This window comes from Girardinichthys multiradiatus, chromosome 21 (genome assembly GCF_021462225.1).
Source record: "Girardinichthys multiradiatus isolate DD_20200921_A chromosome 21, DD_fGirMul_XY1, whole genome shotgun sequence".
In the NCBI taxonomy this organism is placed as follows: Eukaryota; Metazoa; Chordata; class Actinopteri; order Cyprinodontiformes; family Goodeidae; genus Girardinichthys; species Girardinichthys multiradiatus.
Window position 1 is genome coordinate 30,519,076 of NC_061813.1, and position 25,460 is coordinate 30,544,535.

Genomic DNA, 25,460 nt, shown 5'->3' on the forward strand with positions numbered 1-25,460 from the left:
CTGGTGGTTCCTAGAGTCTCTAGAAGTAGAATGGGAGGCAGATCCTTTAGTTATCAGGCTCCTCTCCTGTGGAACCAGCTACCAGCTTTAGTCCGTGAGGCAGACACCCTGTCTACTTTTAAAGCTAGGCTTAAAACTTTCCTTTTTGATAAAGCTTATAGTTAGAGTGGCTTAGGTTATCCTGAGCTATCTTCCTTATTTTTTACCTCCGTCTTCTTCCCTCCCTGTTAGATGGAGTAAGGGGGAGTCAGGTTTAGCCTAAACCGGCTCAGATATGGTTGAGGTGCAAACACACCCTCCATTTCTGCTACCTGTATGACCCCTTCTCTTTTCCAATGGTTATGGTCAATCTGATAGAGAGAGGTATCCCAATCGTTGTGGTTTTTAGTATAATAATGGCCATCAGTGGGCTCTAGATGGACACCTTGTCTACTTTTAAGGCTAGGCTTAAAACTTTCCTTTTTAATAAAGCTTATAGTTGTGTGGCTTAGGTTATCCTGAGCTATCTCTGTAGTTATGCTGCTATAGGCTTAGTTTGCTGGTGGACATAATGACCACTTTCACCCTCTTCACTACATTCTCACACTACTGTCCAATTTTGCATTATTTGCTGTTATTTCAGTTTTTAACTTTATGTTCTCTTTCTTTTCTCTTCCTAGAAGCTACACCTGGCCTGACTCTGTGTCTACCGGTGACACCTTTCTGGAGGGGGGAATCATCCAAGCTTCTGCTGGCAACAACTTGATGCTCACCCTCTACCGATGATCCACATGGCCCTGTCTTTTAGTGTTTAACCCTTTCTCTCTCCTAGACATGGAAATTGACTGAGCTTAACTGTAACAAACTCTATGTGCTCTCTTTCAGACTCTAACCTTGAAAACTGGCTCAGAGTTTATCTGTTCTGTCTTTCTAGGTGCAACGACTAAAGGAGCTACATCCATTAACATTTACTTTTCCTTCCCATAGAAAGTACTCCTGGATCAGTGCTTCTTTGTTCTCTTTGTGTCTCTGCTCTGTTCTCTCAAAACCCCAGTCGGTCGTGGCCAGTGATGGCATAGGTACTTTCAAATAGTAACTTTAATCTGATTACTGATTACTCATTGAAAAAGTAACTTAGTTACTTTACAGATTACTTGATTTTGAAAGTAATTAAGTTAGATTACAAGTTACTTAATTAGTTACTTTCAGCAGCTGCTGACAACAGTCCCCCACCATCTCAACATAAAAATTATGAGCTTTGCCAATACTTACTTTTTTTAAAGTGCATTTTATTGGTAACATTAACAATGTATCTCCCGACATATTAAGCTGAACTTAAAAACCATTTCAGGAAAAAATACATGTTTAAAAAGAAAAAAAAAGTATTTCTTGACTTCATTAAACATAAATACTTTTAATAAAAAATGAAATAGTATTTCTTGACTTTAGTATCATAAAAAACTTGCTTTACATAAACAAAATACTTTTTTAAAAATAAAATAGTTTTTCTTCACTTCGTTGAACATATAATACTTTTTAAATAAACAAATATAATGAAGACAGTCTTTCTTGACCAGACATGTTTAAATATTAACACTGTGAGGCAGCGTGGCATTTACAGTAGTAGGGATTCTGTTTGTTATGGCACGAAACGAGGGCGAGTCAATCGTGTTTAAGGGCAGCATTTTTTCTACTACATACCGTCCGACCAACTTCTTTAACTCTTCCCCACTTGCTGGTTTTGCACCGAAGTCCAGCTTTTGTTGTTTGGTTAGTGGAGGGCCCGTCGCATCCCTCTGCTTCGAAGCACCTGGCTGGACTTGCTCCGTCAGTCTGACTGTCCCATGCTGCGATTCCAAATGTTTCTTCAGATTTGATGTGGTGTTTTTGAAGCTAGACAGTACTTTGTCGCCAGCACAGAGGGTACAACGAACCCTGATATTGTCATCCTTCGCTGACAGAAACTCAAAATAGTTCCTGTATTTCCAGCTACAAAATGCGTATCTCTCTCCTCCCTCCATTATTTACGTTTCTGTCACGCCGTGGTATCACAGGTGATGATAACGTGACTGAATTGTCGCATAGACCAGACGTCACTCCCCGAGACGCATAGAGGAATAAAAATTAAATTACAAGAGAAAATGACAAAAATAGTAACGCATAGTGATTTGGATAAGTAACTTTAATCTGATTACTGGATTTGAAATAGAAATGCGTTAGATTACTCGTTACTGAAAAATTTATCATATTAGAGTAACGCGTTACTTAGTAACGCGTTACTCTAATATGATCACTGGTCGTGGCAGATGGCCGCTCACACTGAGCCTGGTTCTGCTGGAAGTTTCTTCCTGTTAAAAGGGAGTTTTTCCTCTCCACTGTCGCTACATTCATGCTCAGTATGAGGGATTGCTGCAAAGTCAACGCCAGTGACTGTCCACTGTCTCTACATGCTCATCCGGGAGGAGTGAATGCTGCAAGTCACTGACTGGATGCAATCTGCTGGGTTTCCTTAGATAGAAAAACGTTTTATCCAATTTGAATAAATAACTAACTCCGACTGCACTGTTCAATGGTTAGGATTAATTGGAATGTATGTACCTGACATTTGTGAAGTGCCTTGAGATGACATGTTGTGAATTGTCGCTATATAAATAAACTGAAATTAATTTAATTATATCTTGTGTCATCCCAGGCTAGTAAAGAACTTTCTGAGCTTTGGCTTTTGTGCGCTGTGCTCCCTGGTGAGCAAGATGTAACTTTTTTAAGATTCCACTCCTTAAGCTCTGCAGTATGATGATTTTGTGTCCAACCCTTACAATGTCATTCTGAATGCTTATATTTTGCCTCAGTGGCGAGTATGGATGTATTGTTCTGTCTAAGATTTTCCTTTTTGTTGGCCAGCCCTTCATGTGTTTCTCACAGGCAGTTCTTCTGCAGTGCTTTAGTTTATATAAACAGACATCAATAATCTATGATGTCTAATATTATACACAGGCTGGGACTGTAAATGTGCAGCATTTTCACTCATTACAAAGAGGTAAAAAGATGCACCTTGGAGGACAGTAGTTGTTTATCAGTATGTTTCAGGTACAATGTTTAATATGGTTGGATAGAGGACAGACACAAAACATGCTGGGAGGAATCTTCTGAGATTTCTCAGACTTGTTCTGGAAGATCTTCTAACCAGCTGTCGAGAAGAAATTTGGACAAACTAATGATACCAAACCGTTATATTGGAGTACAGGTTAACTGGGATGTCTAAGGGCATGTGACTGGCAGCAACCGTGCATTAAGAATCCACTGACCAAGTTCTTCAGTCGTCTGGGTATAGGCAACTGAAGGTCAAAGGCTTCTGATTTAAGGCCGCAAGTCTTCAGGTTCCTGGATTAAACCCCTTTTTGACGCAGATTCTTCAGCCAACTTGAGCCCATAAGTCTTCTCTACTTCTGATGCTCTCTCCATTTCGGGTCTTCGGCTTAAAGTCTTATGCGGGGAACAACCAGCTCAGTTCCTCTTCCTGCTCCTTTTATAGGGTCATTCTGGTGGATGTGGGGTTAGGGTTAGTCATCAAACTACACAAGAAAGAAAATATGGATGCTTGCCTGGAAGACCTTAAAATCTGTCAGGCTATTATTTCAGAGGAAAAGAACACACTTCTATTCTTCATAGATGTCCTAGAGTGCTCCTAGACCGATCATCATCAGGTTCCTTCCCATTAGCTGCAAGATACTGTTTGGAAAGCAGCAAAAAATCACCATTCCTTTGAGACAACAAGCCAGGCTTGGCTGAAGACCTCTGCAAGTTTGACTGTGAGAACAAGCAGCTTCTGAGGTATTTAGTCGTTGAAGTTTGGAATAATGGGAAAAAGCCTCATTCGTGGGAGGTCGTGCCTTGACCCAGGGTAAAGAACTGTTCTCCCACAGATGGAATGACAGGCTGAGATGACAGCTGACTAAATCTGCACTAAAATTGATGCGTTCCTATCTGTTCAGTAATGTCTTCATTCTAAAAGATTACTGTTATTTCTAGGTTTGCAGTCTTTAGAGGGGCACATGTGCACTAACTGTTTTTCTGAATGTTTACCGCTCTTTATTTGTGCTTTTTAAGGAGAGCTAAAAACCTTTTATTTTCTAATGTTCTGACGACAAAAGCTACTTCACAATCTATTAGCGAACCTGCTTGAGTACTGTTGAATTAAACTTTCCTTTAGTTTTGTTAGTGTACTCATATTTTTGTGCTTTGTTTCCGTTAATGCCAGGGGGTTACGGTGTAGTATCAAACACAAAGCCTTATTTTTATTTACTAAGACAAGAAATGCAGACTTTCTCTTTTTCCAAGAAAGCCATTCTACTTAAGTGTTGCTTTAGATAATTTACTTGATAGATGGCCACCACGCTCCTCTAATAATACACATGGTAATTGTAATACCTTTATAGAAGGATTTAATCTTATAGACATATGGAGATAGAACTTCCTCTCTAAAAGAATGTACACTGATTGATTGGCATGATTGTTGCTGGCTGGTTTCAGACCATTTATCAGAATTACCTAATAGTAGCATTTTGTCTACCCCCCTTACAGATCATTGAGCCATTTCACACTAAACTTTGACTCAGATAAATCTAAAAGATTCTCCTTTTGGAAACTTGTCTACATTATAAAATGATTATATTTTCCATGATCTTGAGTCATTAATCTCGCAGAAGGGGCCTTCATCAAATCTAGAAAAAGATGGCTGGAGAAAGGAGAACAAGATTCTGCTTCTTCACATTAGAAAAGAGTCGCTCCAACTATAATGCCAATCACAACTAAACATTAATGGAGATATCTGTAATGATGCTCATGAAATTACCTCCTTCTGTGCCAACCTTTATATCATGTCATACAGCTCCTATAATAATGACCAGGCTGCACAAGTTTATGATGCTCTTCCATTTAAAAAAGGTTGATGAAGGTAACAGGTTATATTGCGATCAGGCAGTTTCTTAACATGGAAAGATTTGAAAAGGAAACTCTCCCTCCAAGTCTCACCCAAGGCCTCACCGCTCTAATTCCTAAGCTGACAAAAGTCATTCTCCTTTCTGAAATTTGGAGTTTCCTCTATACTCCAGTTACATCACACGTGGGATGATGGGGTGTCCTATTTCTCCCCATCTCTTCCTTCTAGCTGGCCAACGTCTTTCGACCCATCTTGCAGGAAGCTCTGTACAGTGAATTAATAAAGCAAACAGCATTTTTCTAATAGGTCCACTAGCAGAGGACACTAAACTTTTCTTACGACAGTCAGAACAAGTCCTGCTGGCTCTTGATATCATTCAGAATTTTTCTAGAGCATTTGGTTTATATTTAAATGTCTGTAAATGTGTACTTTTTGCTACAGAGGTCTGCAGTTTAACCTCAATAAACAACATACCGTTTAAGGAAATTCTTTTATACTTAGGAATTACTATTACCAAAAATAATAAAAGCAGATATATTGACATCTTTTCTCCCACAATTAAAATGAACTGGAAGAAACTAAACCACCGGTCTAACTCTGAATATTGTGGTTTAGATTTACTGGACTTTTACACCTTAAACACAATTAAAGTCAGACAGTTACAACAACACCTGTCCCGTCCCTCTTCAACATGGAACTTAATTTCTAATCATTTATTCACTCAGTTGGGTCGTCTCGATTTTCTATGGCTTTGTAACCTCCTTATATATTCTTTCTTCAAATATATCCTTAATAATAGAGACATACTGTATGAGAACAAATCTCTCTACTTTGACAACTGTAAAATAAATAGTATATATGAGACAGCTATTCAATATTTAAGGATAGTTGTTTAGTCAGTGAATTTCTGTCTCACTTTAAATTTCCAGGGCTGCTAAGGAATTTTCAGTTGTCTTTGACATCATTCCCTCTGGCCTGATTATGATCATAAAAAGAATCGTGTCAAAATCCAGGTTCTCTCTCATACAATTTAATGGAGATGTTGAAGGTCCATGCTCAAAGGGTCTGACTTGAACTTTTTCAGGCGTTTGCCTTTGGTGTCCGAGGAACAGAGTGGCAGGTCCAATGAGACGATCTTGTGGTCAGACGCACCCAGATCATATACTGGTTTTGTCTTTATGTTCCAGGTATATTGTTTAATGTGGCAGGATAGATGACAGACATAAAACATGCATAAATACAAAATCCCAAAGAATACCAAATCCCTGACACAAGTCAGGATATATATTTATATATACAAAAGTCATTGTCATTGTTGTGTATGTGAAAGTTTTGACCAGTCAGATGTATCCTTTCCATTTAGGCACATTTTTCTGGCACACTGAACTCTAATGTCAAAGCTACCTGGCAGGATTCAAGTTATCATAATTCTTTCCAGCTGGACTATTTCTATCCAGCCTACAAGTTTGCTTCTACAATAACAAGTCCATCAGTCTTTCCTCACTCCAAGAACGTTTCCTTATCTAACTTTTTCCCAGACAGGCCTTGCATGCTGCTCAGAGTGACTTTTCCCTTATGCCCAGAACAATCTACACAGAATTCATTTTCACAAATGGTAAAAACAATAATAACAGTTTTAATCTACCAAACAAAGCTTTAAGCTTCCACAGGTGTCAACCGTATTTATAACTAAAGGACCTGTCTGTATTTTATTGCAGCTAAATACCTCCAGTTTCATCCTGGTCTTTAGCTTATTGTGCAATCATATGTTGGATAAATCCAATATTTTATGGTGAAATATTATCAAATTTATATTAGTTGACTATCTGTTCCAGAAACTTTGATAATTGTGATGAACTTGCAATTTCAGGAAAATGTATACTGAAAACAGGCTTTAGCTTAAAAGAAATCTTCCAAAATACAAATCCAGCATTGAGTTAAATGGCTTCAGGTGTTTAAACAAATCAGATGGACTAATATATTATAGGCTTTATAAATTTTAAGGTGTAGAACAAGATTTGCAAAACTGCAAATGTAAATCTGAAAAAAATATTTACAGCTCTCAGGGTCCACATCATAGAGGAATATAAATATGCTTGTTAAATGTTGCCTTGTAACGTCAGCAACAGTTTTCAACTTATAGGTATGAATACCAAGATACAAATGAATGTCAAAAAAATTATTTTATTTAATGCCAGATGTAGATCATAAAAAAAGACTAAACACAAAGATCCAAACATTACATGCTAGAGATGGAAAATGTAAAGATTTAGAACTGGTTGAAAATAAAACATAAGCATTTAAAATATACCAAAGGTCCCAAAGATGCAATAAAAATACTGTAATATAAATTTGATAATATTCCATCACAAAATCCTGGATTCATGCAACATATGATTGCAGAAAAAAGCTAAAGACAGGAGTAAAACTGGAGGTATTTAACTGCAATAAAATACAGACAGGTCCATTAGTTATAAATACGGTCAACACCAACAGAGAGGTGTGAAGCATTGTGGTCCCTGGTTCTACAGGTGGGCTCTCTCCAGGAGAACAGATTGTTCCAAAGTATCAGGCCCGGGTTAACCAATGTAGGTCAGAACTGTTTATTGTTGATCTATAAATGTGAATTTGTTCAGTTTTTATCTCTGTGAACTTAACTTTAAGGCAGTTCTTGCTCAGAGTGAGTTTACATAACACTGCCCACCAGAAAGTCCAGATCTGTTCTGTAAAGGAGTTGTCCAAAGAGGAACCAAAACTGGAAAAATAACTAAGAATTCAAGACGTTTTCTAAAAGTCCCATAATGCAGCATTGGTTGTTCTGAGTTCAGTTTTAAGAGAATAGATTTATTTTGCTTGGATTTGAATAAAAGACAACTGGCTGTACTATAACAGCAGCATTATAGAAGTGTGTGGCCTCACCTGTCTGAGCAGAAGAGAACAAACCCAGACCCAGCTGGTCGGACAGTGCAGGATCAATGAGCTGAAGACGTTGGATCATCATTCTGCAGGATTTGTCTCCTTTGTTCCTCACAGCATCTATGGTGTTTCGGGCCTTGTCTGCTGTGGTTTTGTTCGTTTGCAGTATATCACATTTCTCCAAAACATTAAAGACACCATCTGTTTCAAGCTTTCCGAGGAGCTGAATCAGGTTTACCTCAGAAATCCTCTTCACAAACTCTTCGCGAACCTTTAACAGCTTTTTCTCTGCAGGCAGAAATCAAAGACAGAAACATGATTCATTCAGACTGAGGTCTCAAAGAAAACTGCGACCAAGAGCCATTAGACATGTTGCATCATATTCCCCCCCAGAGTCTGTTGATCATGGCTCCTTATGTCTTAACATGTTCTTCTTCTATTACTGCATCATATCTGAGTGAGGATCACCTGATTCTGTCTACATGAAACTGACTGAAGCTTCTGACTCATCATTTTGTTTCCTTGCTGCAGAGGAAGAACAATAACCAAAAACCCTTCTGAATATAGAGCTGCATGATTTTGGGAAAACATGGGCTTTGGTGGCTCTCGTGGGTGGCATCTGGTGGCTGCATGCGAAGCTTTTGGGGACCCTGGGCAGGTGGACATAGGTTACTGGCCTGGTGGTTGTGCTGCTCCTGGGTGGGTCTGGGGGCTCTGGGTTCCTGGGGCGTCACCTCCAGGCTGGGGTCCTGGCCGGGCCGGGGGGGCTTGGGTCCAGGTGGGTATGTTGCCAGGTTTTTGAGCCTGCACGCTCTGGCACCTGGCACCAGCCCGGTGGCCTTTGGTACATCGGTGGGCGTGGGGGCCTCCTAAACTGGCGGGTAGGTACCATCTCATGCAAGTGCTCTCTCCTTCAAGGAGTGCACTCTGCTGGCGGGGCAGAAGATCTATTGAAGGGAGCGGGGCAGAGTCAACCTGGGTGTCTAATGTCTTAATGTGTTCTGGGAGATGTTCAAATGTTGTTCAAATGTAGGTTTTTGTCTGGAGTGGAGGTGGGTGATTGGCCTTGGGTGGGGATGGGCATTGTTTGGACCTGGGTGGTTCTGGTTCAGATTCTGGTTCTGGTTCCTTTTCTGGGTTCCGGTTCCTGACGCCAGTCCCGGTTCTGTCTGGGAGAGGGGGGTTGTGGGCTCTGCATGGTTCGGGTGGGCAGGCTGGCCGGGGTTGATCTCAGGGTGGACTGGTCTCGGCTTCTTGGTGGGTTTTGGTTCTGGCTCTGTGGGCTCTCTGCCTTTTGTGGGCTTCGGTGTGGGTTTTCTTGTGGAGCTACTTCTGGCAGAGGAATGGGTGTCGGGCAGGTGTAGAAACAAGCAGGGTGTTATCTTGTATTCTGTTAATCGATCTTTCTTTTCTCATTCTTTTCTCCTTCTCTCCACAGAACCAGTAGACCCAATGGGGCCTGAACTATTTTGGCACATTTTGATTTAAAACCAGAGCCAATCACAATCAAAGGATTTTCAGAAATGTATTGGCTGATAGTCATGTGACATGAGTACAGGTTCTGATAAGGTCTCAAAAACCAAGGAATCAACTTTTTCTCAGTCACCATTTTTTTCAGTACTTCCTCCTGACTTTGATCCTGACCTCACTTTGCTTGACAAAAGGAACAAAACAGAGAACATTTCAGATCCACATACAGTTCAGGAACATTTAAATACTTTGGGTTTAAGTTCATAAAGATGCACTGAAATGACTCAAACAACAGGAATAACAGGAGTCCAGGTCCAGTCAATGTTTCTGTTTTTCTAATTTGTTTCTGTGTTTGCTAATTAGCTTCTCCTGAAAGGTTAAGGTGAAACATTCTAGATTTATTTTTATTTGGAGAGTTTCAGCTGAAGATGGGAAGTGGACAGCTGATCCTCCAGTCAACTATCACATATTTAGAGAGTTTTGAATGCAAAGCTCCACATTAGCTGCTCCTTCTATGTGTATCTGTGTGTTTTCCATTTTCCTGACCCTTATTGCTGTTACAGACTATTTCACAAACAGGATTACTCTATTTTATCTTCTATTTACTCTTCCAGAGTACCGTTGTGCTTCTGAAGGGGGACTCAGAGACTGGAGCTTCTGATTCAGCTGAGATCCTCTCTACAGGTGGGGCTATGCTCAACGCTTCAGCTCCTGCTTGTTTTTAACAGACACTGCCTCCTCTGTTGTTTTTCTGACCTTCTGCTAAGTTCTGCTAATGGTCAGAGCTGGTGATCCGACCAGAAGCAGCTCAGAGCTCTGCAAGTACAGCAGGACCTTCTGATTATTCAATGAATCCAGGAAATAGTTGATAGAACTAGGATTCCTGACGTATCGGACTGCTGCAGGTTTGTTCTTCGCATCATTTCCTCATGACTTTGTTCTAGTTCTGAGTTCTGTTTCCATCTGAGTCCAGGGTTTATATTCAGGGTTTACAGAGACTCAGTCTGGTTCCACCAGAGGTTCCCTGAACAGGATGCAGACATGAAAACCATGATTACAGACTGAGGCTTTGGTTCAACTCATGGAAGGAACAAAAGCTGTGATTGGTCAATTTTTACCTTTCTGATGGTTCAGACAGTTAAATATTTCATGGTGTCTCCTGATTACATTTATAAAGACAACTAAATAAAATGTGTTTATTTCATCTCTATAACCTAATAAAACACAGTTTCAGTTAGAAAGATATGATTTGAAATATTTATGCTTCTGATCATTTACGTAAATCCTGTTGGACATTCTGCTGATCTTCTTCTGGACTCTTCTCCATCTTTACTCTGAAAAACATCAAAAAGTATTTATCAAGTATTAATCAGGCTTTATTTCAAGAATATATTTTCTTTCATTCTTATGAAGCTGAAAATACTGGAGTGAAAAAACAAAAATATCTGGAATAGATATGGAAAATACTAATTTAATCACATGATATTCATCAACAGACACAGATCCCATAAACCAATAGAATAATAGACTGACAGAAGTGACGCTGCCATACAATTGGCACCACCAAGACCTCTGACCACAATTAGAAACCATCGGTGATATAAACATTAATTTATCTCATTTTCAAATAGTCTCTCCAATATCAGATTTCCTCCAGGCTGACATGAAAATGTCTTCATCTTTACAACCTCTTTGTTGCCATCTGTCTGTAATGTGCTGCTGCGACCACAAGGTGGCAGCATCAGCTGAAGAATGCTCCTACAGAGGTTTTTGGACTCCTGCTCATGTGTTTGCTTTAGTTTTCAGTTGACCAGAGTGAAACTTGTCCAGTTCCAGCTGCTTCTGAAGCTGCGTTCTCAGCCTCTGCTGTTCCTCTGAGTCATGATGACCAGCAGCAGATATGAAGGCTCAGAGGGATGTGAGGAACGGACCTGCATTGAGTTCAAACAGAAATTAAGTCCTTGCTGTTTTACTGAAGCTACTGTCTGGGACCAAACTGAAGAACTTCTGGAATGTTTTTATGGATTTTGTTTTGCTTGTGACCCGGTCCTGGACGACAGGGCTTAGTCGTAGAGCTGTGGTGGAGGGGACGTGTGGGACTAGGTCCTATTCCGGCCCTGTTTAGCTCAAGCCCATCATCTGTGGACCTCTGGATGCCAGGCTGGAATGAAACCAAAGGAAACTTCTGTCTCCAAATAACAGAACCACAGACCAAAAAAAGTCAACGGATCTGTCTCTTGACCTCCAGAACCCTGCAGGCATGAATGAGCTTGTTTACCAGCTTTAATGCTTCCTGACCTTCCTGTGACATGGCTCAGATGGTCTGGTACCAGCTTGTTCTGATCATTTGATATTGGTTTTGTTATAAAAAGGAAAATATAAAATGGTCCAGAAGCCTTTGTAAGATTGTCCTTCATTAAAAACTCTGGTCAATTTTGATTCTCATCGTTTGTCAAACCATGGTGTTATAATGAATTGGATCATGTCAGTTTTTTAACAATATGATGGGGAGGGGGGAGGTTAGCACACATTTTATATTATTTTTCCCGTCCCTGGTTCCCAGATAGCAAAAGTTCTTAATTCAACATTGAGTTTAAAGCTCATGAGAAATTATCATCAATCAGCATTTGAGTATTGAAAATGTGTCATAAAATCAGCCTAAAAACATAAATTAGAACCTAGAAAATAAGTCTTATTCCAAGGAGGAAAAATCAGCATGAAGATGCCTGTTAAGATCTGAATGTGTTGAAAATAGAAAATAAAAAGTCAACTTTTTGTCACAACACAGAAAGACATTGCATTTAAATGCAGACAAGGTGTCTACATGAAGACATCTACTGATGTCTAAATGTGGCTGGAAGGTAAAGGAACAGTTTAGCTTTTAGTGGCATGAAAACAATCAGGTGAGACTTTATCCTCTGAGCTGAACTCAGAGTCAAACAGTCTGACGTTAACATGGTTCTGGGCTTTAGGTTGTCCTTTTACCCCCCAAACATCTCTGTAGATCAGACCTCATTCCTGCAGAGGAACCAACAACAGTTAGAAAACAAGATGATGAACAGAACCTCTGTAAATCCATCTGTAACTTGAGACTGGATCAGACCTGCAGAAAACAGCCTTCAGTTTCTGACTGTTTGGGAAATAAATATTCAACCTTTCAGTGTTTCTCCTCATGGTGCAGAAGAATCCCAGATGAGCTGGGTTTTAATGGGTGAGATCCTGAAACCTTTGTTCCTCCTCAGTTGGAGAGCAAGAAGATCTTCATGAAGACTGGAAACAAACTATCTCAGGACTCTGACTATAATGAGAGGATCTATATGAGCTCCACATGTTTCTTCCTTTTAAGACTTTACCTTCTGTACAGAAACAACGGCTGATTGGCTAAAATATGACTCAATAAGATCAATATTCAACCAACACCATCTGGAACATCTGGTCTGTGGTTCTTATGGTACACTGAATACTAGGATATATTGAGGTTCCTGCTGTTTAGCTCATCTCCAGAGTTGGTTAAAGCAGATGTTTCTTTTAATTCTCCTGAGTTTATCTCAGAACCTCAATGTTGTTAAATATTAATGATCCTCATGTTTGGATCCTGAAAACAATCTCTGTTCTTAAAGAAGGTTCAACAAACTGTTTCCATAAACTCTGAGCTAACTCTGAAGCTGGGTTTCTGGTTCCAGAACTGTTTACATCAGGGTTAAACAAGGTGGATGTATTACTGTCTTCAAGAACCATAAGTAGTGGATGTCTGATACTTTGATTCACCATAAAATGATATAGGGTACTTTAGGCTGATGAAGCAGGTGTTCCTCCATGTTCTAAGGCTATTAGATTCTGTGACTGTTGCTTCTTTACACCTTCACTAGCTTTCAACGAATGAAACATCCTTGCAGCTTAGACTGAAACAGAGATCGTTTAATATTTTAGTTGTTGCTGGCAGAAAATCTGAAAACAATGTATCATTTTCCTTTCAAATACTTTGTGTTGGTCTGACATAAATACCAGGTTTGTTGCTGGAAAGTGATAAAATATGATGGTTCTTAAGCAGTGTGAATACTTTTATATGCCACTATAATTAATAATATTAACTTTAAGCCCAGTGTATGAGCCTTGATTTAATCTATTACTGATAAAAGCCAAGTGAAATACTTTTATAAACCCAATAAATCAGAACAATACATTATTTCTATTAAAAAGGAGTCGTTTTGTCTTGAATAATTTTCACCTTTCACCTACCAGGCCTCTATATCTTAGCTAGACAACAATGGGGAGTACCTACTGGTACCAGTTGGACTCAATAACTGGAGTTTAAAAATATTTAGTTCTGTGAACGAACTTGGTTAAGATGGTGGAAATCTCCACAATAAATCGGAAACAGAACCAGACTCAGTTCTGTTTCTGGTTCCATCCACCTGGAGAAAACCCAATCAGAAACTGTAAGAGGAAACAAGAACAATGTGGAGTTAACACCCTGGTCCAGATGCTTTGCTTTGCTCTGATCTACATGGACTGAAGACAGGACCTGTTTCTCCTGGTCTTGCCATACCTCACTCACCTGAGGCTCCGCCCCTTCTCACAGGTGAGGTGAATCTACACCTCTCCTGTGAGAAGGGGCGAATTGTTCAGAATCTGCTTATCTTTGCATTATAGCAAACTAAGCTCTAAATCACCAGGTTCACATTAGAGCTCAGATGTTCTTTATGTTTGAAACATATTTTAAGATTTTTTTATAATTTATTAAATAAATGAAGATTCTCCAGTTTGTAACACATTTTTTAACAGCAATGAGATATGAAGATTGCTCTGCACCAACTGAATGACTCAGCTGAAACAATGTCAAGATAAATGTAAATATCACTGCTTCTGGAGAAGAATCAGCTGACCTCCAAATCCAGTTGCCTGCAGCACTGACCCGGTCCAAAATGCTGCACAGCATGAAATGCAACAACACACTGGTATTGTCATGTGGAGTCCAGCTGACCGTGATGTTTGTGTAACGTTCTACATCTGGAATTACTTCTCAAAGCTGAACCTCAGAGAACCTGGTAGAACATCCTCTTTCTCCCTCCTCCCTCAAACCAGCAGGAGGAACCTCACCAGCAAAACAAGGAGGGAACGTCCAGCATCACCACAGAGTTCATCAGAACCAGTGAAACACTAAATGAACCTCCATCCAGGCATCAGAGTTTTCCACAACCCCCACCAGCAGGTGAGGCTTTCATACATTTCAATGCTCCAATCCTTTGCTGTTAGAACTCAGCTCCAGAATATAAAGTAATCACCCCTCCCAACACCCAGATGTTTTCAGGGCCCGGTTATGAGGCAGCTTCTGCTATTCAGGTCCAAACTGGACAGAACAGATATACAAGGCCTGAATGAATGAAACACGGAGTAATGTCTAATCTGGAAATCAATCCACTGTAGCAGCATTCAGCTAAAACCTGTAAAGATAACTCACTAAATCTAGCATCACTCAATGCAAGATCCTTAGCAGGAAAATCAGTTTTATTCACCAGGTTTGTGACACAAACAAGGAATTTGACTTCAGTTCAAATAACCCATTTTAAATGTAAATATAGAAGGGAAATAGAAATAAAGGTTTTTATTAGATTTATTGTGAAACAAACTAAATCTTGTGTTCTTAAATGAAACATGGTTCTGTAAAGAAAACAATGCAGCAGAACAAACTCAAGCAGCTCCTCCCATCTTTAACTTTGTGAGTTTAAAATGAACAGAAAGGAGGCAGAATTACCTTCTTATTTTATGATGAACCTCAGTTCAGCCAGAAAACTTTAATTCTTCTGAATATTTCTGTCCGGTCCAGATCTTTAAACTGTAAAATGTTTCTGACCATCTAACTGCCTCCAAAGTTTAGTACCGAGTATTTATGAGTTCTCTGAACTGCTCTGTTATCTGAAATGATTTTAACTGCATTCAATAGTTGGATGATTCCTCCTTACGACATTTTTCTTATGGTAACAAACATGAAACCCTGATGCAAATGAATCCTGTTGCTGTTATTAAACATCTTGTTCAGCTCTCAGTTGTTTAACAACCCTTTATATTAAAATGTGGTTTTCTATCCATCAGTGCACTGTCAATATGTAAATATATTACTATTATTCTCTCTTTCATTCACCCCACAAATAAAAAATACATTGAAAACATATATCTTTCACGCACTGAAATAATTAAGGCAACAGACCAGTAAAAAAACTGGTACCAGTTCAACTTAACAACTAAGTTGAGTTTTTAAATTGTTTTCAAAAATCTTCTCTCCCATTTTCTCAAATTCAGTTTTTGTCTAAAGAAAAGATAGAAGCCAAGAAAACTAAGTTTTTTTTGGTGCTGATAAACAAAATCAGAACCTCACAGGAACCACAGTTACATGAAGCTAGCAGCTTGGTTCTGAAGGAGAACCAGACTGAGTTCTATCTGTGGTTCTGTCAACAGTCCACAGAGAGAAAACCCACTGAAAGGAGAACAAGAAGTTAACACTCACCCTGATCCAGATTCTTCTCTTTGTTCTGTTCTGTTACTAAATGGACTCTGAACCTGATCTGATACCTGACTCTAACTGACTCACCTGAGGCTCCGCCCCCTGTCAAGGGGGAAATCATCTTGAACTTTTCAGTAAATGTTCACACACTGAGCTTCACTTTCTCCCAGCTTGGAATGAAACAAAAGTCATTTCATTCTTGACTGAATCTTCTAGTGATGATTTTATTTAAAACCAAACTGGAAGAAGATCCCAGTCAGAGCTCCAGGTCCAGTAAAGTTCTAGTCAACAGCCTTAGAAGCAGGTCAGATCAGACTTGTGTGGATCTGGATATTTTGTGACCCTCAGCAGGTTTAGTTGAGTTTGATTTCAGGAGATCTCTTCTACAAAGTGTCTCCAAATGTCCTGTCCTACTGAGATGTTTGAGAGCAGCATCCTAACAGCACAGCTGAGGAAACGTGTTGGTTGAAGATGTTCAGGAAGGAAACAGAGCATGTGTGGAGGTGACTGCTGCCACTTCTTCTTTCTCTCTTTTTTCTTGGAGGTGAACATCCACCTTCATGCTGCCAACCCTACTTTGGATCTTCTGGGACAGAAAGCAAAGCAACATGTTGATTTTGCTGAATCTTCTCCAGCTGCAGCAGTTTTCCACCTTGACGCTGCTTCAGGGGAAATCTGAGGGAAAGTGGAGCTGAAGAGTTCAGTAAATGTTAAAGCTTCATGTCTCACAGCTGAGCTTCATGTTTGTCTTCATGTGTCCCTGCAGGAAGCTGCTGCTCTCCCTCTTTGTGTCCTGCAGCAGCGCCACCTGCTGTCCAAACCAACTAACTGCAGCCATCAATCCTTAATGTTTGCATATGGGTCAGTTCTTCTTTGAACCATCCTCTGTGTTGTTGCTCTGCTGGAATCAGACAGGAATAATGCTGGAAAGTTCAGATCTCTGCTGGAAGGAACTGAAAGATCATCTGAACAGAGCGCAGTAAGAAAAATATGGAAAAGCTGCAAATATTCAGCAACATAGGAATTGTGATTTTCATGCTGTAACCTACAGTTAACGTTGACTTCCCAGAGCTCACCCTGGAGGATCTTCTCCACCATCATTGTCACTATTTAAACGGTCAAATCAATCATCTGTTTGTACAGATAGAGAAGTTCAAACTGTCAGTGAAGCAAATTTTAAACTGATTAGTTTTTTCATTGATTTTGCAGAAACCCAGAAGAACTTAGAAACATTAGAAACATCTATATTTGATCTGATCAATCCTGTGTAAATTTGTTTTAATGCTCCCCAGTCACTGCCAGCCAAATATTTCATAATATTTAATACTTTCTTACATTTATCATTTTCTGTATATGTATTTTCCATAGGACTTTCTCATCAAACCATGTTCCTAGAAACTTTATACTTTTAACTTGTTCTAATTCTTGATTATATAATTAAAATTTTATTTCCTCTCTTATTTTTTTCCGTGTAAATACCATAACTCTTGTTTTCTGAGAACTTGAATCCCCATTGAGAAGCCCATTCCTCTATCCTTCTTATCTCAGCCTGTATTTTCTTTCCAGTTATCTTTACATTTTTCCCTCTTTTCCATATGGCTCCATCATCAGCAAAAAGTGAACAACCTGTTTCTTTTCCAATGTCTGAAAATACATCGTTTATCATTATGGTAAACAATAATGGATTTATAATACTACCTTGAGGCGTTCCATTGTCTACGACATATTTAGTTGACATTTCTTGATCTATTCTAACTTGAAGAGTTCTATTTGTTAAAAAGTATTGAATTCATTTAAACCCAGTAAATACAGCAACTACACTTTCTTTATTAACTTGCTGTCTTCTGATTTCATGTTCTAAACATAACGTTGGGTCATTAATATTTCTCCCTCTTCTAAAACCACTTTGCACCTTAGTAATTAACCCGTTGATATTGAAATAATATGTTAATCTATTATTAATCATTTTTTCCATTATTTTGCTTATATTTGATGTTAATGCAATGGGTCTCTAATTTTCTGGTTTTGTGTTATCTTTTCCTGGTTTAGCTATTTGTACGATGATTGACTCCTTCCAGCTCTGAGGCAGCTCCTCCTCCTCCCAGACTTTATTATAAAGCTCTAATATGACGTCTTTAGATGTTTCACTGAGATGTTGTATCATTGTGGATCAGATCTGATCTTTACCAGGTGCTGTATTCTTTATTTTCCTGAGTACAGAGTTCAGTTCTGCTTTTGCAAACCGTTCATTCATTAAGTTATTTGTTTCTTCAGTGTTCTGTAGTAAATCTTTGTATTCCCTCCCTTTCCTTCCCTCATCACTCATGTTACTTGAACCAGGAATTTTACCAAATGTTTTAGCTAGTATTTCAGCTTTTTCTTCATATTTTATTATAGTTGTTTTATCTACTTTTAATATTGGATATCCATATTCTTTCTTAATGGAGTAATGATGAAAATTCAATCTGGGAGACTCATCCACTCCTCCAGCTTCATCCAATGGCTTCTCCGTGCGTCTCTGCGCCAACCAATCAGCATCAAGTCTGCAGTAATCCTCAGCCAAGTCTCCCATTCATGGATCTCCCAGCTGTCAGCCATAGCGCTTACCTCCATTGTTTCCAGGCAGGCCTGTCATGTTCCAGGCTATTAATTCAGCCTGATGCTTGTCTCCTTCTATTTTCCAGGTATTTTGCCATCTCTGTTCATCAGCTACTTTCACCCTTCTCCGATTATTCCTCTCTCCGTCGCTATCAGTTTCACATCGTTGTATCTCAGGTCCAGCTCCTTCCACTTCAAAACCCATTTCTTCGCCCGGCAAACCTTTGTAAATTTTGCCCTCCCTTTACTCACCATCGTACCCGCTTCTCATTTAGTCAGTTCTAGCTTTTATTATCTCAGTGTTTTGACATTGTGGTTTCAAGCTCCCCTACATTCACAGCCTATTAACAGGCATCAATTTTATCAAAGATCATCTTTCTGAGCCCACGCTGAGCTTTTCTCTCTTCACGCCATTTAACTTCTTCTCAAGACATTTCAAATCATTGCATTTCACAGCGTGACTCCAGGCTGTGGGAGTCTGCTTACGATCCTTCGCTCCGATCGTTTTTTTTAACTTATTCTGAATCTCTTCTCTCCAGCGCCTTCCTCCTTGCCTTTATGGCTTACTTAGACTAAGTAATTTACTACTCCTTTTAATTCATTCACACCAGCTAGAGATTCAGCTTTCAGACCTCAAGTTCTATTCAGTCCCTTTCAAACTTGTCTTCAATCACATTTAAGGTTGAAGGTAGATGTTTCATTTTTCATAGCTCGCCTCAATAGTTGTTTTTCTCCTTCCCAAGCCATGTTCTTTTATTCTCTAGCGTTACATATCAGCTCACCCTTCATGCCTCTTTCCTTGCTTCAGGAGGAGTTCCCATGATCATCTCCTGGTTTCTCAATTTGTGAGGCAAATTTAGTCCTATGCAACCTTTCCCCTAGTCAGTTCTCAGGTCACTCATTCAGAATTGGGGCAGCCACTTCAACAGCTTCCCTACAACAACTCAACCGCTGGTCAACTTCAGCATTCTTTGCATATGTCCGCCTAAACTTCCATTCTGTGCTCTGCTCGACGATCTATCTGCTCTTAGTAGAGCTTTTGCATTAACAAGTGACGGTTGGCCTTTTTGGTTTTAACTTATCCTTGCTTGCTCTACTTGTTTGTCAGGCACGACCAAGTCCTTCTCTCTGCCCGCATAGTCAGGTTTACCAAGTTTCCATCCTTCTGCTCATCAGCTATCACTTATTTTCTCCCTTCGCCTGTTGGGCTCGCCCACATTCGCATCCGCCAGGCTTAGTCAGGTTTATCATGTCCCATCCACGCCTCATCAGGAGCGTTCCAGCCGTAGCAATTTATTTCATTCCCTCTCCAGCCAGTCTGCTTCATCTTTCTCCTTCACTCGTTAGACTCAGCTTAGCTTTTACTTGATCATTTATGTTTCCTTACCCTTGACTTTGGCCAGATTCATGTCCTTCCCCTTCTTCGCCTGCTAGGCTCTTATCATTTCCTCCAAACGCTCATCCTCCATCCATATCACTTTTGCTCAGTCTTGGCCTCGGTTTTGGGAAGTGAAATATCTAATCCTGTCTCCAGGATGTTCAAGCCCCCTACGGGTTTCAGGTTAAGTGTTTTTACTTCCTTTTATTAACTTTTGTCCCATCTAAATATTTGGTCTTCTCAGACTTTAGTTCTACCCTGATATTTCAAACCTCATCTCTACAGGTCCTTCTCAAAATATTAGCATATTGTGATAAAGTTTATTATTTTCCATAATGTAATGATGAAAATTTAACATTCATATATTTTAGATTCATTGCACACTAACTGAAATATTTCAGGTCTTTTATTGTCTTAATATGGATGATTTTGGCATACAGCTCATGAAAACCCAAAATTCCTATCTCACAAAATTAGCATATTTCATCCGACCAATAAAAGAAAAGTGTTTTTAATACAAAAAAACGTCAACCTTCAAATAATCATGTACAGTTATGCACTCAATACTTGGTCGGGAATCCTTTTGCAGAAATGACTGCTTCAATGCGGCGTGGCATGGAGGCAATCAGCCTGTGGCACTGAGGTCTTATGGAGGCTCAGGATGCTTCGATAGCGGCCTTTAGCTCATCCAGAGTGTTGGGTCTTGAGTCTCTCAACGTTCTCTTCACAATATCCCACAGATTCTCTATGGGGTTCAGGTCAGGAGAGTTGGCAGGCCAATTGAGCACAGTGATACCATGGTCAGTAAACCATTTACCAGTGGTTTTGACACTGTGAGCAGGTGCCAGGTCATGTTGAAAAATGAAATCTTCATCTCCATAAAGCTTTTCAGCAGATGGAAGCATGAAGTGCTCCAAAATCTCCTGATAGCTAGCTGCATTGACCCTGCCCTTGATAAAACACAGTGGACCAACACCAGCAGCTGACACGGCACCCCAGACCATCACTGACTGTGGGTACTTGACACTGGACTTCTGGCATTTTGGCATTTCCTTCTCCCCAGTCTTTCTCCAGACTCTGGCACCTTGATTTCCGAATGACACGCAGAATTTGCTTTCATCCAAAAAAAGTACTTTGGACCACTGAGCAACAGTCCAGTGCTGCTTCTCTGTAGCCCAGGTCAGGCGCTTCTGCTGCCGTTTCTGGTTCAAAAGTGGCTTGACCTGGGGAATGCGGCACCTGTAGCCCATTTCCTGCACACGCCTGTGCACGGTGGCTCTGGATGTTTCTACTCCACACTCAGTCCACTGCTTTCGCAGGTCCCCCAAGGTCTGGAATCGGCCCTTCTCCACAATCTTCCTCAGGGTCCGGTCACCTCTTCTCATTGTGCAGCGTTTTCTGCCACACTTTTTCCTTCCCACAGACTTCCCACTGAGGTGCCTTGATACAGCACTCTGGGAACAGCCTATTCGTTCAGAAATTTCTTTCTGTGTCTTACCCTCTTGCTTGAGGGTGTCAATAGTGGCCTTCTGGACAGCAGTCAGGTCGGCAGTCTTACCCATGATTGGGGTTTTGAGTTATGAACCAGGCTGGGAGTTTTAAAGGCCTCATGAATCTTTTGCAGGTGTTTAGAGTTAACTCGTTGATTCAGATGATTAGGTTCATAGCTCGTTTAGAGACCCTTTTAATGATATGCTAATTTTGTGAGATAGGAATTTTGGGTTTTCATGAGCTGTATGCCAAAATCATCCGTATTAAGACAATAAAAGTCCTGAAATATTTCAGTTAGTGTGCAATGAATCTAAAATATATGAATGTTAAATTTTCATCATGACATTATGGAAAATAATGAACTTTATCACAATATGCTAATATTTTGAGAAGGACCTGTATGTGCCAACACAAGTCCACGTTCTTCTCTTTCACACTCCGTAGGAGCCCTACGTCTGCCTCCTGTTTTCTCACATTTTAGACTCTAATTCAATGCAACCTGGCCCAGTCAATTTTGTAGCCATTCACTTAAAATTCAATTCAGTTTTATTTATATAGCACCAATTCACAACACATGTTGTCTCAAAGCAATTCACAACAGTCAGGTTCATACATTCCAATTAATCCTAACCATTGAACAGTGCCGTCAGATTCAGTTATTTATTCAAATTGGATAAAAAGATTTTCTGTCTAAGGAAACCCACCAGATTGTATCCAGTCAGTGATTTGCAGCATTCATTCCTCCAGGATGAGCATGTAGAGACAGTGGACAGTCACTGGCGTTGACTTTGCAGCAATCCTTCATACTGAGCATGCATGTAGCGACAGTGGAGAGGAAAAACTCCCTTTTAACAGGAAGAAACCTCCAGCAGAACCAGGCTCAGTGTGAGCGGTCATCTGCCACGACCAACTGGGGGTTTGAGAGAACAGAGCAGAGACACAAAGAGAACAAAGAAGCACTGATCCAGGAGTCCTTTTTATGGGAAGGAAAAGTAAATGTTAATGGATGAAGCTCCTTTAGTCGTTGCACCTAGAAAGAAAGAACAGATAAACTCTGAGCCAGTTTTCAAGGTTAGAGTCTGAAAGAGAGCACATATAATTAGTTACAGTTAAGCTCAGTCAATCGCCATGTCTAGGAGAGAGAAAGAGTTAAACACTAAAAGACAGGGCTATGTGGATCATCGGTAGAGGGTGAGCATCAAGTTGTTGCCAGCAGAAGCTCGGACAATTCCCCTCTCCAGAAAGGTGTCACAGGTAGACACAGAGTCAGGCCAGGTGTAGCTTCTAGGAAGAGAAAAGAGAGAGAACAAGGTTAAAAGCTGAAATAACAGAAAATAATGCAAAATTGGAGAGTAGTTTGAGAATGTAGCGAAGAGGGTGAAAGTGGTCATTATGTCCTCCAGCAGCCTAAGCCTATAGCACCATAACTACACAGATAGTTTCAGTTAAGATTATTTAGTTAAACGGCACTTATTTACAACAATGTCATCTCAAGGCACCCCACAAAGGGTCCCACTGATGGTCATTGTTATACTAAAAACCACAAGGATTGGGATACCTCCCTCTGTCAGACTGATTATAACCATTGGAAAAAAGAAAGGGTCATACAGGTAGCAGAAATGGAGGGTGTGTTTGCACCTCAACCATAACTGAGCCGCTTTAGGCTAAACCTGACTCCCCCTTACTCCATCCAACAAGGAGGGAGGAAGGCGGAGGTAAAAATAAGGAAGATAGCTCAGGATAACCTAAGCCACTCTAACTATAAGCTTTATCAAAAAGGAAAGTTTTAAGCCTAGCCTTAAAAGTAGACAGGGTGTCTGCCTCACAGACTAAAACTGGGAGCTGGTTCCACAGGAGAGGAGCCTGATAACTAAAGGATCTGCCTCCCATTCTACTTCTAGAGACTCTAGGAACCACCAGTAAACCTGCAGTCTGAGAACAAAGTGCTCTGTTAGGAACATATGGAACAATCAGATCTCTGATGTATGATGGAGCTAGATCATTAAGGGCTTTATATGTGAGGAGGATAATTTTAAATTCTATTCTGGATTTAACAGGGAGCCAATGAAGGGAAGCTAAAATAGGAGAAATATGATCTCTTTTTAATTTTCATCAGAACTCTTGCTGCAGCATTTTGAATCAGCTGAAGGCTTTTAACTGCATTTTGTGGACATCCTGATAGTAGAGAATTACAATAGTCCAGCCTTGACGTAACAAATGCATGGACTAGTTTTTCAGCGTCACTCCTGGATAGGATATTTCTAATTTTGGCAATGTTCCAGAGATGAAAGAAGGAAATCCTAGAAACCTGTTTAATATGGGATTTAAATGACCTGTCCTGGTCAAAAATAACACCAAGGTTTTTTACATTATTACCAAAGGTCAATTTATTGCCATCCAGTTTAAGTGAATGACTAAGCAGTTTCTTTTTTACAGACTCCGGTCCAAAGATGACAACTTCTGTCTTGTCTTAATTTAGAAGCAGAAAATTTAAAGTCATTTAAGTTTTTATCTCCTTAAGACGTGCTTCTAGTCTGTCTAACTGGTTGGGCTCATCAGGATTCATGGATAAGTAAAGCTGAGTATCAGTGAAAATTTATTCTATGCTGTCTGATAATTTGACCTATTGGAAGCATATATATAGTAAAAAGAATTGGCCCAAGTACTGAACCTTGTGGTACTCCACAATTAACCCTGGAGTTTAAAGATGATTTATCATTTACATTAAAAAAACTGGAATCTGTCAGACACATAAGATTTAAACCAGCCTAGCACTGTTTCCCTGATCCCTACAACATATTCCAGCCTTTCTAAGAGAATATTATGGTCGACTGGATCAAATGCAGCACTGAGATCTAACAGGACAAGTACAGACACAAGTCCATTATCTGAGGCCATAAGAATATCATTAGTGACTTTCAGCTGAGCTGTTTCAGTGCTATGATGAGCTCTGAAACCTGACTGAAACTCTTCAAACAGGTCATTGCTGTGTAAATGCTCACACATTTGATTACCAACTATTTTCTCAATAATTTTAGATAAGAATGGAAGATTGGATGTAGGTCTGTAATTTTTCAAGTCATCTCGATCAAGCGAAGGTTTCTTAAGTAAAGGTTTAATTACAGCTTCCTTAAAAGCCTGTGGTACATATCCATTTAATAAAGATAAATTAATCATATCTAAAATGGGGCTGGTAATCAGAGGGAACACTTCCTTAAATAATTTGGTTGGGATTGGGTCTAACATACAAGTTGAAGGTTTAGATGAAGCTAATATTTCTGATAACTCAGGAAGCTTCACAGGATCAAAACAGTCCAAACACAGATCAGGTTCTACAGTTACTTCCAATGTTGTCTCACTTGCTGAGGATGAAGTAATCATCTTCGGGAGTATGTCAAAGATTTTATTTTTAATAGAATCAATTTTATTTAAGAAGAATCCCATGTTCATGACTGCTGAGAGCTAAGGGAATGGATGGCTCAACAGAGCTATGACTCTGTGTAAGTTTAGCAACTGTACTAAAGAGAAACCTAGGATTATTCTTATTCTCTTCTATTAATGATGAGAAATAAGCTGTTCTGGCTTGGCGAAGTGTCTTTTTATACAACAGTAGACTATTTTTCCAGATTAAGTAGGAATCCTCTAGGTGTGTAGAGCGCCATTTTCTCCTAATCATTGAACAGCGCAGTCAGAGTTAGTTATTTATTCAAATTGGATCAACAGGTCTCATAATGGCGACACAATGACAATATAGATTCTTGAGTGCTGATTTTAAAGTGGTGCTGTGGCTTAGTTTGTTAGAGTGTCTGTCTTGTAAGCAGGAAATCCTGGGTTCAAATCCCAGCAGTGCCTTTTTCTGTACACTACTTGGTCAATCTATGTGGAGTACAGTTTTGGTGGGGAGAGTGGTAAGAGCAGGGGATTGGTTTCAATCCCACATGCTGCCACTCTGGGTCCCTGAACAAGACCTTTAGCCCCTGAATGCTCCCTGAGCGCTGCACAGTGGCAGCTCACTGCTTCCTACGGGGATGGGTTAAGTCAGGAAACTACTGTTACAAGACAGAAGTTTGTGTTTGCAATTCAGTGCAGTGAGGAAGGCCTAGACCTCTATAATGGAGAAATTAAACAGCCTCTCCACAGATGCATGGCTCAACACAGGACAGCCAGCTCCTCAGGACAAGACTCAG

At 39.9% G+C, this 25,460-nt stretch overlaps 1 protein-coding gene and 1 non-coding gene across 4 annotated transcripts in view; one reads left to right on the forward strand and one right to left on the reverse strand.

The window, feature by feature from the left end:
* LOC124857717 (NACHT, LRR and PYD domains-containing protein 12-like) overlaps positions 1-15,830 on the reverse strand; it is a 74,785-nt gene extending 58,955 nt beyond the window's left edge. For all 3 annotated transcript variants that reach the window (XR_007035662.1, XR_007035661.1, XM_047349087.1), the window contains exons 1-3: positions 15,810-15,830; positions 10,583-10,638; positions 7,838-8,122 (exon numbers count right to left, since the gene is read on the reverse strand). Coding sequence is in view for 1 of the 3 variants with exons in the window: in XM_047349087.1 (XP_047205043.1) it covers positions 7,838-8,122; positions 10,583-10,631 (334 nt within the window). In the remaining 2 variants the exon portion in view is untranslated. The remainder of the gene's footprint in view (positions 1-7,837; positions 8,123-10,582; positions 10,639-15,809) is intronic.
* A 9,221-nt stretch (positions 15,831-25,051) lies between these two features.
* trnat-ugu lies at positions 25,052-25,125 on the forward strand. Its single transcript has one exon. It is a non-coding gene; the product is annotated as a tRNA-Thr (tRNA).
* The last annotated feature ends 335 nt before the right edge of the window (positions 25,126-25,460 follow it).